General features: G+C 37.2%; 3 protein-coding genes across 6 annotated transcripts in view; 2 read left to right on the top strand and 1 right to left on the bottom strand.

Annotated features, from left to right (window-relative positions):
- LOC116176887 (dnaJ homolog subfamily B member 6-B) overlaps positions 1–16,035 on the bottom strand; it is a 71,687-nt gene that overhangs the window by 7,421 nt on the left and 48,231 nt on the right. For 3 of the 4 annotated variants that reach the window (XM_031495704.1, XM_031495703.1, XM_031495706.1), the window contains one exon: positions 8,487–8,596. In XM_031495704.1, the coding sequence (XP_031351564.1) occupies positions 8,487–8,551 (65 nt within the window). In that variant the 5' untranslated portion in view covers positions 8,552–8,596. Of the gene's footprint in view, positions 1–8,486; positions 8,597–8,666; positions 8,743–16,035 lie in introns of those variants that run through there. The other variant, XM_031495705.1, reaches the window with a different exon arrangement.
- On the top strand, positions 2,160–3,320 carry LOC116176886 (chaoptin-like). The gene has a single exon (XM_031495702.1). The coding sequence runs from the start codon at positions 2,266–2,268 to the stop codon at positions 3,262–3,264; it is 999 nt and encodes a 332-aa protein (XP_031351562.1). The 5' UTR covers positions 2,160–2,265; the 3' UTR covers positions 3,265–3,320.
- LOC116176884 (leucine-rich repeat-containing protein 15-like) lies at positions 13,937–15,332 on the top strand. The gene has a single exon (XM_031495699.1). It carries the CDS (start codon positions 14,077–14,079, stop codon positions 15,115–15,117), a length of 1,041 nt encoding a protein of 346 aa, XP_031351559.1. The 5' UTR covers positions 13,937–14,076; the 3' UTR covers positions 15,118–15,332.

The raw sequence follows: 16,035 nt of genomic DNA, 5'->3' as shown, positions 1-16,035 counted from the left end.
GTACTCCCGAATATGAAGGTTGCCAAAACTTCCATTCGCACGTTTAAAATTTCCACTATTGTTCGTATTTACCGTAATAAAGAACGAGTCAAAAAATTCATAGTTGGCGGTGATAAGCTGTTTATTATGAACGAACCTCAATACACTTGTCAAACGAACCGATAAATTTATTTCGAATTATAAATTAAAATTTCAAATGTGTAAGTAATTAATCGAATTGTCAGTTACATGGTATGTTCTCAATTAAACTTCAATTGCCGACTATGACTCTGAATTTTTTGAATCGCTCGATGGTCGTCCCTTTAAAATGAGGCTCACCGAAAACTTAAAACCGCGCGTTTTAAATTTCCACTATTGGAATAAATTCCAATTCGCCAGTTAGCCTTAAACTTAACCCTGTCTCACTTTTAGGTGCGAATTCTCTTGGTACTAGTAAAACACCCCACGGTACTCTACAGGTCGTTGACTTCACTTCACTTACGGCGCGACGTGAATTTTGCACAAAAGTAAAACTGCCCTACGACTACAAATAACCGCTGACAGCTTCACGCTAACTGCCTGACGGTTTTCCGCGGGTTCTAGACGGTCCCGCGGTGACGCGAATTCACTCGCGGTTCGATGCCAATTCCCTCCCACGTCTCCCCAAACAATTAACTTCCCAATACTTTTCTGGTTGTCTGGAGCACCCATTCCGGGACGAAAACCGTTTCCACCAATAAAACTAATGTTATAAAACCAATAAGATCGCTTGACAGCCTTCAATCGGACCAACGTGGAGTAATCTCCCGCTGATCTTACAAAACCCACGTTACACTCTTCCAGACCTTTAACTTTCGTTTTGTGGTACGAAAGGGTTCTCCAGACGTTAGAGGTTTTGATTCCTCTTGCAGATAGGTCTCGTTTAGAAACAATCCACCTTCTCTTTTTGAGTACATCCCCTAGCTGTTTTGACTTCATCACCTTACATAATCTGATCTCGCGACATGTCGAATATTTCTGTGCTCGTTAAAATGATTTGGCAGGAGGGTGACAGTTCCTTGATGTGAGACCTTTCATTAGAGCACCATACAGGATTGAACTATTTTTGTCCCTCTCCCTCCCTCTCTCCTCCTCCACTGCTCAAAGAAATTGAACAAAGAAAAATAAATTGTACAGAGCGCACTCTTTGACACCCGAACAATATTAAAAACTTGATAAGCTGTTCGATGGTGCCGTCGGTAGTTTTCCAACATGGCGTCTTGCGACAAAGCTCTGTTTGCGGGATCACTCTGTTCTCGAATATACACACAAGACCACAAGGGACATGTCTGTCCTACTCTCTCTCACGAGTACGCGCATGCCATACAGCGACCGATATGGCAGGAGACCGCCAGTTCACGTTCCAGTATAAATATACGAGGGACACTAGAGAAGAAACAGACTGTGTGGTGTGGCTCAGTGGTAGAACGTTTGGCTTCATAGCCGAGAGGTCGGGTGTTCGAACCTGGGCCGAGGTGAATTTTTCATCTGTGACAGAGATGGGAATTTCCTTAGATCAGTTTCGAGCATTCTATCGGCTACTCCGAATTAGGATTCCTGTCGTTTTCCTAATTCGTAACGTAAATACCGGAGTAGTATAGAACAAAAACCATCTAGAACTGTAGAACGGGTGCAAATAGAAGCATAATTCAGAAATTTCCCCATTTTCAAGAACGGCTCGGGTGAAGATCCCTCAATTGACAACTTCTTTAAATGAATGGGTCATTCACTTCCTGAGCAAGCGCTTAATTTGTTTACAGCGGAAATTTACATTTCGCAAAAGTGAAGATTAATAATTTTTGGCTCAGTTTTCAACAATTCCGTCCGTCCATCCGTTCTTCACGCTAGCGTAAAATTAAGCAACTTGAACCAAGAGCTATGTACTTTCCATTAAATAAAATTATAAGTACTTTCGGACCCTTGAATCAACAATCAACAAGACAAAATAATCGTGGGAATTTCACTTAATTTGCATAATAAGTAAAACTCGCGTCCATGACTTGGTTGGGAGTAATTAACCAATAAATTGTTATTAAATGGCCTTTGAATACGTTAATCAAATGTATAACAAGATACGAACGAAGAAACGTTAAAAACCCAAATACCCTGACCCTAAATTACGGGGGCAACCGTTCACGACGCAGATTTGAGTTCACGATAGCAAGAAAATAAACAAAATATCAGTCCGGCGATGATAGTTCAGTCATAAATTTAACATTAATCCATATCGTTCCGGTTCGTCTTGCGATGTTTATTTTAAGAATAATATACACGTACGTTTTTGTGATTTGTGTTAAGTGCTGCGTGCAGGAGACCTTCGACGGCACCCATCTGATAGGACTCAGAGATGTCATTCTCAAAGACGAAATTCTAGATTACAATTACTTCAAAAAGGTGCCCAGAAGTAAAGTGATTCCCATTATGAAAATAACGGGCTGCATTACGGCAACGGAAGAATTCCAAGACGCAATCGCAATTGAAATTCGAAATGAAACTGTGCCAACTCTATACGAGGGTGCGGTCCAAAATCTACTGTCCCTGCATTCGTTGCACATAATTTCGAGCAAAGTGAACCGAATAAAACCGAGGGCGTTCTACAACTTACCGACACTCACCATTTTAAAATTAGAAGACAACGGCATAGAGCTAATTCAAGCACAAGTATTTAACAATTTAATGATAAAGAGACTAGTACTGACATTTAATCGGATATCCCACATAGAATCAAACGCGTTTGACGACATGCCGCGTTTGGAAAGTGTCCGACTGGATCATAATCGACTCATTACTTTAATGGGGGAGTGGTTCCAAAATTGTCCGAAAGTGACTTTGCTCTCGTTCAAGTTTAACCAAATCGCGAGCGTACCAGAAAACGCGTTTCGAAACGTTCGCGGAACACTCGAGCGAGTCTACCTGTCCAATAACAACGTAAGGGAGATACACCACGCGGCCTTTCGAGGCCTAACGAAATTGACCGACTTAAGCCTGTTGCATAACAACATCACCTCGATAGACAATAGCACCTTTTTATATTTGAATAATTTAAAAATGATCGACATCAGTGAAACTGATATAACCTGTTTGCACGATTCACTTTTGTACACGTTGAGGTCGGACGTGCTGTTGTGGATCGACAACATTCCCCTGAGTGACGTTTGTAAGGAGTTACTGGAGCAGTGGGCTATCGATAATAGAAACTATTTAACGTTTTATCACAGTTTGAGAAGTGCGAAGAAAGGACGATGACAATGATTGATGCGTATAATGTACAAGTTTTTAAATAAAATGTGTATTACTATTTATTATTTCTCACAATGTTACAGTTACGTTACGTACGCGGACGAAATAGCTATTTATATATCAAGTACATAAACTGGGTCTTTATGGACGAGTCGTTTATTTAGCCGAGCGAGCTTGCGAGCGAGGCACAAATAAACAAGGCGAGTCTCCATAAAGCCTATTTATGGACGCGATATATACAAAGCTTTATGTACGACTGCAACAACCCTTAAAAATAAAAATTTCGTTGAATTCAGTAAACGATAAAATCTATATATCATTGACAACAGATGTCAAGCATTTGTCAAGTATTTCTAAAATACTTGAATTTACCTTGAATTGACACCTAAGTACGACTGTCACATTGACAGGCGGCCGTTTTACTTTATCCTTATGGACTAGGCCATAATATTGCAAATTATGGCCACTAATTGCGACTGTAATCACCCCATTATCAAGCAGTCTTACATAAAAGTGTTTTTACATTACTCGTCTCACACCACACTAAGCTGTGATCCGGTCCAAACAAAATAAGCAAATGAGCATTTTTTTTCGCAGGGTTCCAACGCTCAAATCAGACAATTAAGAGTCGAGTTAACGATATCTTCAACAACAACATAAATCAATTTATAAATAGACCACCCTGTATATTTTCCCATATTGAAACAAAGGCAATTTTTCTGTTAACCTACGATATAATGGGGGGGGGGGGGGTTGCTAAATCGGAAGGAGAATTTTTGTAACGGCCATCCGATGAAAACGTTGTATTCGAACGGTCTCTCCTAGGACGGATTTTGAGTAGATACGTTTCACAGGGTGTCCCATTTTCGATAATTTTATAAAGTATCTCTATAATTGTTGCTGCTATCAAAAAAGTAATATAGGCGTCATGTGCTAGTTTTGGATCAAACTTAAAATGGTAAAATCAAAATTTGAAAATGTTTGCTAGCTGAAGAAGTACAGTGAAAATCCAAAAATTGTAAATCTCAGAATGAAACCATATTTTGTTAGTTAAAAGTTTTAGTTTTAATCTTTCTTTAATCTTTTTGAATCTTCTTTGATTTTTTTTATTACGAATATTTTTTTCAATATTATATTTTTCAAAAAGAATATAATATGTTATCTGCTAAAGGTTTTAAGTATGTTGGTATTGGTTTTAAATATTTTTTGCTTAGTTAAATACATGACAATACATGTAGTAATGGGGTTAAGTGGAGGAGTGCATTGCTACTGAACTTCGCCTCTTAATTTGGATGTTTTGGTTAAAATCATTCTTTCCTTTTTTTGAATAATATAAGGCAATCGTTTTATTATAATTATCTTTTTAGATTCAAATATACAGGATGTTCCATTTAGAAAATGAGGTTAGATCTTATAACTTTTATATCTGACCCCGTCCACTATTTTGAAAACCGCAGATTATTCAAAAACTATTATGTATAAATTTACTTTGGTGTTTAACTAAAAGAAAGAGCCATTCTGAAATTGACAATTTTTTTATTTTCCCCCGTACCTATCTCTTACGCGAGCGAATGATAGCATACAAAATATATTTTTTCACGCATCAATGTAGGTACTAAAATTTAAAAAAAAAAATTGGGTCACAAATAAGAAATGTAAGTCTGCGCCTGAGTAATAATTTTTTGCGTCTATTAGTTTGTGATTGAAAAGTGTATATTTTGTTGAAACACCCTTAAAATTTAAAAAAAAAATCGTTCATAGATAGGAAAGTTGTATTTGCGCATGTGTCATCTATTTTTTAACACGTGCACATAAGTAATCAAAGAAAATAATAGAAGGGCAATAGCTCTTAATATAAAGATGTCATAGTGACACAGCTGTAGGGACGGACACAAGTGGCGCATTTTTTAAAAATTAAAAAAATGTGCTATTGTTTCCGTTTTGTCCGAACCCACTTTTGCGGTTTTGAACTACATTTAGGGGAATTGTCCTAGAGTCTTGGAATTATTTGTAATAAATAGTCTATACTTGGAAGGTGTGCCAGACGTCCAAATTTTGCTGTGACATATTGACATATGACAACCAATTGGTCTCAGATTTTGCATACGCATGCCTTTAGGGGTGCCAAGTAAAACTTTTCAAAAGTTTGGGGGGGGGGCACGTTCTACACTTCATGATATTCTTCGTAATCGTAAGTGAAAGGAAAGGGGGGGGGGAGTAATTTCATCTTTCATGGTATTCTATAATTAAAGGTCTCAACAAAAGGAACTCTTTTCCATGTACTACCGTCCTTTTTTCTTACCAAAGAGGGGGTTTGGGGAGGACTGGTTTTATCCTTCATGGTAGGTACTCAACGAAAGGAATTAATTTCTACCAACAATAGTCCTCCTCTTCGATCCCTTATGGTAATCGGATATAATTCCTTATATCTCAAGAACGGATTGTCGGAGGAGGGTACTCACAAAGGGCGATTGGGACGTCTGCAAGAAATATATCCATTGGTGATGTCCAAACTTTAAGAAGAATATTCTCGAAAACGGTTTGTCGGAGGAAAGTACTCACAAAGGCAAAATGAATCGTCTGGACGAGACATATTTCTTAGTGAAGTCGAAGCGAATATCTTGAAAACGATTTGTCGGAAGAGGGTACTCATAAAGGGCAAGTGGAACGTCAGGAAGAGACATGATGTTAACACTTTCAGTGCAAATATCGACAGAACGGAGTGTCGGAGGAAGGTACTTTGATACTCTCAAAAGTCGGAAAGATCGTCTAGTGGCGATGTAAAAGTTTAATTGTGAATCTCTCGAAAATGTGAATTTCTCTAATGGCTTGATATTTCTTGCAATATATAGCGTAGAGTTTGAAAGTCCCCATTAATTAAGTAAACATCGATAAATACACCATGCTACCTTATAACCTAACTGTGGAGGGCTTCTAATTTAGTTTTTAGAAACACATATTTTCTTGGAGGGGGGGGGGGCTTACGAGTCCCGGTTAGAGTCCTTTGCAGCCCTTCGTCAGTTCTAAAAGTTTCCGCACTACCATATGAGGAACCTTATAATCAAAAAAGTGCCATGAAATATTTAGAACCATTTCTTGGTTAAATTTGAGAGTTCTAATTAGAGTTCACGATCCCCCCCCCCCCAAGATATGAAAGTTATACAAGGTTAAATCTGTCGACTTATACCTAATAAAAAACCCTGGAGGATTCTTACTTTTGCCACTAAGAAATAAAACAGATTTTCTTGTGCGGCGAACGAGCTTTTAATAGAACTCTGGACAGCCTCCCCACAGTTTGTACAATAACATATGTTGAATTTAAAATGCTAAATTTTCACAAAGAGAATTTTGTACCATCGGCTAGCTCACAATGAATAAATTTCATAGCAATAACCTCCTAGGAAAGTAGACCTTTTTCTCTGAACACATCAACTTGCGGCGCTCCTGCTCCACCACTTGATTGCAGTTTACGATAAAAATTAAAAACACTTGCAGGATACGAGGGTACCGATTCTTTACGGTTTTCTATTTACTATTTAAATAAGAATTTAAAAAAATCGAAACAATTAAAAAGCGTTAGCGGGTTCCCGTTACAGAATGTATTTGATATTTTTGGTAGAAGTTCTGTATAAAGTGTTCGATGGCCCTTGAAAATCACTAAAACTTTTTATTATGAACATTTACATTTAACCCAAAAATATAAAAACGGTTGGACTTTTAATATTAGTCTGGTTTAATTTTCCTGGCTGAGCGCTGAAACCAGGCTTGTCGGAGAAGCTTATTGACGTCATGGTGGAGAGCCTAGACTTCCTGGATGTTTTACTTATTCATCTATATGTCTCCCAAATGGGTAAATAAACTAATGCAATGCTAGAAAATAACTTTTTATACGTTTTTTGTAGGAAATTTGATGAGCTTCTTATTTTGTAAATATGTGGTTATGAAAAAGTTAATAGTTTCGAGATATTGAGGGAAAACAAAAAAAAGGGAGCTGAAATTCAAAAATGACGGCATGTTGCGCAACCCCCCCCCCCTCCATATATGAGGTTTTTTGTTATGTTCATAAGGCAAGTCCAAAAAACATTTTGGTCAAATTTCAAAAACTTTTTTATTTTTATTTGGCAATTATTATTTGGCAGTTGGCACCCAATGACCCAACACAAAATATGCAACTATTTATAAGATTTTGTTGTAAAATTTATATCCAGTAATAGTATTGCCTATTGGTTACTATAGACAATATTGAGAGTTTTTATTTGAGAACATTTTCTTGCATTGATTTTTCGCGGAACCACTTTAATGACTGTTCACGAACTTTAGACGTATTGATGATCTACCCTTTCAGAACGCTGCGTAAAATTGCCCCCTCCACTCCATAATGATTTGATTTTTTAAGGACTCTATAACTTTGGGGGGGGGGGATAAACTATTGTTGGCACGCGTGCATCTTTAGTTGCCTAAGCACATGCAGTCACGTGGGGTCAAACTTTAAGAAAACGCTGTACCAGCTGTACTAACAGATTCTTTAGCAGTGAACTTGAACGAAAGAGGAAGAAATGGTACTGTAGGCAATAGAATGACGTTCCAATGCCAAGTAAGGATTGTGAAACAGAACAGCAATGAATCGCACTTGCACCAGAACAACATTGAATTACGACTTTCACCGTCGAATTTCGCAACTCCAGAATTTCGGCTAAAAATGTTCCAGAACCTTGGCTGATGATGCAAACAATCTCATAAACATTTCGCAATTACCTTTACAGATTGTGTCGTTTGCAAATAGTACGATTGCAATAATTAATGTCAATTTAATAAACTTACGCTGGCCTAAATTTGTAAAGGTCAGTAACATAGTGTAAATAAGGAAGTTCATTAACATTTACATTGCGCGCGTAGACAAAGTGCAACTCAATTGCATAAATTAACAATTAATTTTTTTTCATAACCCAATCTCTTTTTATGTAACGCACATACGCATGACATTTAATTGTAAATGATACGCAAGGTAATGTCCGTTAATTCAGACAATTTATATTCATTCACTCTATTCTTAGATCAAATTTCACAGTCCTAGCGCTGCCATTACGTAAACGTAATTTAAGCGTGAAGATAATTAGCGTAAACCCAAACGTTCTTGAAATACCGACAAGGTTTAAAAAATTAGATTACTAATCTAATGATTCATTCGTAATTAACATAAAGGATTCTCTTATCAAAAGTTTACTTACGCTTTTTTAATGTCAGCAGTGCTCGCACCGCGTGGCACATCAAGGACTTTGTAATAGTCCACCATCGCGGCGCTGGAATAATTTTCTTTGCGCCCCAGTGTTGTTAATTACTGAAACAAAAAGAGTCGTTATTCAACGTGAATGGAGCAGGAACTAAATGAATAAAGTAAAGGAACTAACTTGGCGAAAATCTGTTCGTTTACGTTCTTTCACACACACTTGAACTTTTGTCGAGTCTAAAAAACTGACAGCTCTTTTTCATTTGTTCGTGACGTAAAAATGCGTTCTTTCATTCAGTTCCGATCACAAGGAAATAATATTTTAGAATTGATGATCTTGAGAAAAATGGCAGGAATTCTTCAAACTGCTACCACAGATTTAAATATACTTATTTAAATCTGTGCTGCTACAAAAAATATTCCAGGAGTAGCCAACAAACTGGATTATTTGCTTATAAATTAATTGCCATTTAAGATTTACATTCCGTACAATTTTGCAGCTTGAAGCAAGCGATATCCACTTTATTACTCGTTTTTAAATTGATGACTTGGAATTCACGAAAAAAGCAAAATTAAATTAATTAAATTAAGCGTTTTAAGCAGAACATCGAACAATTTGGGGAAGAAGCCCGGCAAAGGCAATCTTAATAAAAAGTTCATGTAATTCCGTCGAAGTGTGAGATTCAACTTCTTTTTTAAATAATATGTTTTTGCACATACCTATTTGAATAAACGTTAAAAAATTAAAATGTTGACAGAAAACCATGTATGTGTTTGCAATATCATAATATAGTAGTAAGTAGTTTTCTATATGTGTAACTTATTTACAGATGAGTAGCATTTTATCCATGCATCATAAGTACAATATTTATCTATTGGAAAAAATACAATTCATGGAAGATGCGATATGTGCCCCTTCCCCTTTCGGGTGTACACGGCGGTCTGTGCTAATCGGTTGAGACAGTTGAATAACCCGTATGAATCTCTCGCAATGAGTTTCCCATGTAATCATCGACTCAATGCATCAAGGTTTTCTTAAAGTTAAGTTTATTCTAGGCTCAATCATACTACCTACCTACTGAAAATATACACTGTGTCCGTACGATACAAAGATGGTCAAATTAAAGTTGCGCTATTAAACAGTTAAAGTATTAAAGACGTCGGAAATTTGTTTTAAAGTGATTGAAGCCGATCATGTCAGAATTAATTCACCCGTGTTCTAATTGATCTCGTGGAGACGTCAGACAGCCTTTGATATGGGGAACATGACACCGAATTAATATTTTAAGAATTTTAGCTTCCTTGGGTAATTAACGACCGATTTTAGATTCCGATAGTAAGTGAAAAGAAGGATATGACGAGTTCCAAATCGAGGTATTTACACGTTATCAGTCTTGGGACGTGCATGTGTGTAGATATAGCAGTCGCTGTGCCGGGAAAATTACAATTAGACCTAGTTGGTAATTGCATTAATGAGTAATTGGGTAAGCATAATTAATGACTGACGTTTTAATGAGTTGTAGAAAACACCAGCAGACGGCGTTCAAAGTAGTCTCAAAATAAAGTCACTAAATATAGAAAGTACCGCAATCCATTGGGCTCGTGTGTTAGAGAGAGAACGCATGATTTTTGCCCAAAAATGGCGGAAGTTACCAGATTCTAGTAACTTTAATGTTAGGGATTGTTCCACCTGTTTGGAGATATCTGTATAAATTTTTATAAAACATGACAGTACTATGAAGTTAGGTTATAAAAAATTACAGCTATTCAGATTTTATTTGTCAATTTTTTAAAGTTGGCAGCAAATTTGCCCAAAAATGGCGGATAATTGCGGTACTTTCTATAATTGAGTGACTTTATCTCAAAAGTTTGATATCTTTCCCATATTTTTCCGATATACCACTTCCCAAAAAGTCGGATTTCTTTATCAGGTACACGATTGATTTTATGGGAATATTTTGGCTTTGCACCGTTTGCGAGTGTTGTAAGCAAATCGATTTCGATCTGTTCTACAAGATTATATGTTCGTTTCGAAATTAATTTCACCGTAGCTTACGTGACTATTTTGCATTGTGCAAAGCACAGTTAAGTCATAACCGTTTTCGGTACTTAATTACCGGTTTAAATTTTGAGCTTTGATTCTTTTTTTAGTTTGCTTTGGCCGTGAGCTTATTACAGCTTTTCACTGTTTGCCGTGTCTCCAAATGTGGCATCCGACATCTTCCGACCGTTCCGAATCCTTAACCAGGGGCAAGGCCGCATCCGTCTGGTGGCGCTCGAGATCCGTCCGTTTCTCCCCACAGTCCCTACGCCAGCATCGCTGCCGGAAACATTACCGATTGTCAAATCAGTAATTAAATTTCATTTTTGCTAATTACTGTTTGATTTACAAGCACCCATCCTGTGCTTACTAGAGAGTTCGTCGCGAACGTTTCGTTTCGAAGAAATCATAATGAACCTTATTTTTCTATATGGCCCTAAAAAAGCACATACTGTATTGAGTAGCATTTTTTATTACGAATTTTTTTAAGTAAGTGCACTGAACATTATCATCAGAACCAACAATTAACAAGCTTGCGGTCAAGACCATACGAGTGTGTGGCATTTTCTTTCTATTTTCGTCTGTAGTATTTCATACACAGTACATTTCTTAGGGTAAATTTAATTTAGGTGACGTTAGGTTAGTTTAGATTCTAAGGTGTTTGTAATATGTAATTTTAAAAAAATTTCAAGTGCGTTTACGAACCCAATAAATCTTGAGTCTTATAATGTAGTCAATCCGAACGTATACTTCTAAACAAAAAATTAAAGTGCTTGTGAGAATAAATAGAATCAAATTTTCAGGACGGATAGTGGGGCGACAGTTTCATTTATGTTTAAGTGTTATTGCTGAACATTTTATCAATTGGTATTAGATACTTTATTTCTTGGGCCGTATTTAAATCGGATAATCTCGACCACTTGCTTAGATGGTTTTGTAACGCTATTTTCTTACCGTTTGATATCACCAATTTGAATTCTGCTTAAGTAACCTTTGATTTGTATTCTTATTTAAATTCTTTTCACTCGTATTTAAAATTTAGTATTCTTGCGCCATCTAGGGGTTCACTTTCACTAGTTCAGATGTACCTACCTAGTTCCTATTTTCGCTAGTGGATTTGTTAATACAATTAGTTATTTGTTTTGCCGTCCGAGGTCGTGCAGTTTTTTTTTTAATTTCTTTCGGCGCACGTACGAAACGAGATTCGATTATTACTTGCAAGAACGTACACGCCATTACAGTTACTCGACAATTTTGTCAGCCTTTTTCTGTGTTATTGGTGCTGTATAAGTTTAGTGAAGTTTTTCTCTTATTATTTTGCTTCCAACACTTCACTGGCGCATTTTCAGATGTATTCAGTATGTAACAAAACAATTAGCCATTACCCTGGGCTTTGAATATTTGTTTAGGTTTCTTTTCTCTTACTTCTAGCTTCATTATTACCTACCTCATTGTGATTTCTACATCGACATTCATTCATTTGTGAAGGTCCACCGCCATCTAACAAGTCAAGAACGTCATATATGGGTTTCTACATTACCGGTTGCAAAAATTTTGCTTCAATTATACCAATTACCTGTGATCTACTTGCACACAAGTTTGTTGTTGAATCACAACTGCTATTCCTCTGAAGGATGAAAGAAAAAATTTGTGCCTTTGCTCACGCAATAATCTCTGCCATTAATTCCTCAAGATAGGCTTCGGTACCTACGTGTATCGGAAGAATTCGTCATCGGCGAGTTTCCAAATGCATTTTCTTGATAGTAGACATGTGATCACGTCTCTATTATACTATCCAGCTATACCGCTGTACCTAGATGTTAAGAACAGAGGCGATGAAAACAAGCACTTTCATTTTTTCTTTAATTTTTTTCTCAGAAACATAGAAGATTACTAGTGGCAAGTCTTTTAAGTCGGTTTTTGAGTATGCTCATTTCGGTTTTGCAAAATAAAAATGAAAATTCCTAGCACGAAAGGACGCACACGTAAATGGGGGTGCGAAACAACATTTTGATTTCGACGAAATTTGGTATCTGGGGGGTTTTAAACATGAAAATCGCGAATCTGAAATAAACTAATCCTTTGAGCGCTTGAATTTCAAAAAGTCCTCCAAAATCAACAATATTGACTTGATGCTACATGAATCTTTTTAAATTTAGGAAGCAGTCATTTCATCAAAAAGGATAAAATTTAATAAATAATTGGCTGACCGAGGGAGAATTGTACTTCATTTTATTTTGTACAGTTTTAGTTCAGAATGTCAAAACTTTGTTAAATGAAGGGAAGTTTCAACCCTTTATTACAACAAAAACCATTGCAATTTCACGGTCATGGTCACCAAAAGGTAAAATTTGTCGAAATCAAAATGTTCTCGCGCTCACATTTAGAGGTGCACCGTCATGATAAAAGAATGTTCGGAGAATACGAAAGAGATCTGCCCAAAAACCTATTGTTCCATTCTATTTTTGTAGGAGGCTGAGAGAAATTTTGAACCTTTCGAAGACTTTGCTCAAACATCAATAATTCCGACCCTTGAGTTGTTTTAAAAAAAATGTCCCCATGATCCCCCTCGAGGCTGACCAGGTGCGATATTAAATTAGTTCTGCTAATGCGGCCCCTAATTTGATTTATAAGTTTTAACTCAATCAATTTGAAGGACGACAGCAGTGGTCATCTAGAGTGTATTATTAACAACAGTATTATATTTAAGTGCTGTAGAAATTAACTGACTTCAAAGTTATTTTGACAAGTAAGTGAATGAAAATAAGTTCTTTGTATTTTTGGCGCAAACTCAACTAATATTTATATTTAATTTGTTCACTATACCTACGTACCTACGTTGAGACTTTGTTTCCAAACAGCGTGGGATCAATGACGTTACCTTGTTGGCGAATACGCTTTTTTTTAGATTATTGAAAAAAGATAGCTTACACGTTTAAACCAAACTGTACCAAATTGTGAAACCTTCAGTCTTAAAATATACTGTTAGTATACAAAACCAAAACCCGCATTTATTTTTATATTTTGCAATGTAGGTGGTAAATTACCCACTCGGAGACAAATGCAGCTTACAATGGACTACACCTTGGGAATAATAATGAACTGCGCTCCTTAAAATCAGTAATTATCGCCAATATCGCTTGCATTTGCGTTCTCATAAAATAATAAACCAGGAAGACTAATACCACGTCGACTCATTACTGATGAGATCTGTAGTATCGGACGGACAAAAAAAATACGGAAGCTAACAAACCCGGAAGAATCGCACCTAACTACGCTGCCCTTGTAGTGTGTACAACCGCTCACGATTAGATGACTCGACTGATTTCTTTACAAAATGTTTACCACGATTGTTGTTAAGTTAAGATGATGAGGTATGCGTAATGCGGAAGGAAGATTATTCCGCCAATTAATTAAATATAGCCTACTTACTACATGTAGATCACAGTAGTCCTAATCAAGTTAACCTTCGTACCCTTTATTTAGTAGGTCATGGGTATCAATCGAAGATAATCCAAGCAATGATTTAGTGCGCGACCACTTCTACGCAATGGCGGCAGTGTTTTTGGGATTACTGTCGGGTTTTTCGTCGACACTAATATGGCAAGATCCGGTCAATTATTATTGTGGAGACAAATCCTTCTCGGAAACGCCAGTGAGTGTAACAAAAAGTTCAAAATTTGTCATTGACGTATCGGCGGAGCCCCTCCAAAATATTTCTTTGCTACTTGAACCAAGCTCGTTTATCATTGACGTAACGGGGTGCCTTACACCAAAGGGCGTCTTACGACCGGCCGTTGGAATCGAGATTAGTAACCAGAAGCTTCCGATACTGTACAGCGGAGCCGTACAGAACATGGTGGTACTCCAAATGATCAAAATTGAGCACTGCCAAGTCCAGGACATACACCCAGGCGCCTTCATGATTCTACCATACATTAATACCATATTTTTACGCAACAACTTACTGGTCTACATAAAAACCGGCATCTTCAACAATCTGCGAGTCGCCCAATTGTATCTAAACAACAACAACATCTCGTACATTGAAAATACGGCGCTCGACGATATGCCCAACTTGAGACTGCTAAACCTGGATAACAACCAGCTGAAACACTGGAATAACGACTGGTTTACCAACACATACAACTTGGAGCACCTGTCGATCGATTCGAATCAGCTAACAAAACTCCCGGCGAACGCGTTTAACAAACTCAAAAACGGCCGCTCCACAGTCATTCGTTTATCAAACAACCAAATAATGTACATTCATCCTCAGGCCTTTAGGAAGCTAAGTCTATTGCACGCCCTCTGGTTGAACGACAACAATCTCACCGACTTCGACGGAACGATACTGTCGAGTTTTGAACGACTGTTCGTGCTGTCACTGTCTGGCAACAAGTTGAGCTGCTTGGACGTTTCCGCGCTCTATGACCTGAAATCGCCTCAAATCGTCTTGCACGTTGAGAACAACGAGCCGATGAGCTGCGAGTGCCTCAAAAAGCTTGAGATATGGGCGAAAATTCGTAAACACTTTCTAACTCAACGGTACACTAAAAACGAATGCGTTAAAAAAAAGATGGAGGTGTAGTTTTTTTTAACTTAACCGTTAACGTAGTTTTTTGGCGAAATCCGAACTGTCCCGTGTAGAATCCGGTGAAGTGAAATTACACCAAATAATTTTTTAAGCGCTATTGCCATTTAGTGATAGAAACTTTTTTTTATTTTCGTAGAATTTTAGAATTGAAGGAGTCGGAAGGCATTCTTCTCGTGTTCATTTGCTAAGATATCAATACAAGCATTTAATATGGGCGTTTTTATTTTAGTTTTAGTTAGACATTTCTGCTGACAATTTGTAGTCGAGTGCACTTTGAAAGACGAATCGATGTAAAATGTTGAAAACACTTTCCGAAAAGTCTGCAGTACAAAAGGGCGGATCTCCCCTCCCCCTCGATAATTAATCCATCCATCAAACACCTGTCCAGCTAGCTCATACAAGTCACACAAATCAATTTAGAATTTGATATTTTTTTCCTGTACACGTCCGGCATTCATAAATAATCTCCTTTATGAATTTTCACATAAACCGCCAATCAGACTGGCTGGAATAACGCCAGCCTCGACAATCGACAGAACGCGTCCCGTGTCCCCACTTACGCCGAAAAACGCGCACACTTCGTAAGACACCTGCATCTTCTTACCAGAACCACATGCGCATTGAATTTCGCCTAAAAATACAACTTCTTATTGCAAACGACCAGATGTGTCTCACTTCTAGCGCCTTATCTAAATTGAACAATTTACAAGAGCAATAAAACTAAAACAAAAATTACTCATCAAACAAATTTCTAAAAAGAAAAACAAATACAAATCCAAACGAAACGATCACACTTTGTGTTTATTCGTAAATTTTAAATAGAGTGTGGGCCCAACCTTATTGAAGGGGTTTATTTTCAGATCTTTGTGGCAATACCAAACATAATATTAATTTTACGTCAAATTCAAGTAC

Source organism: Photinus pyralis, unplaced genomic scaffold, assembly GCF_008802855.1.
Source record: "Photinus pyralis isolate 1611_PpyrPB1 unplaced genomic scaffold, Ppyr1.3 Ppyr1.4_LG7, whole genome shotgun sequence".
In the NCBI taxonomy this organism is placed as follows: domain Eukaryota; kingdom Metazoa; phylum Arthropoda; class Insecta; order Coleoptera; family Lampyridae; genus Photinus; species Photinus pyralis.
Note: the sequence above shows the minus strand (reverse complement) of the source record. Positions and strands in the feature narration are given on the sequence as shown.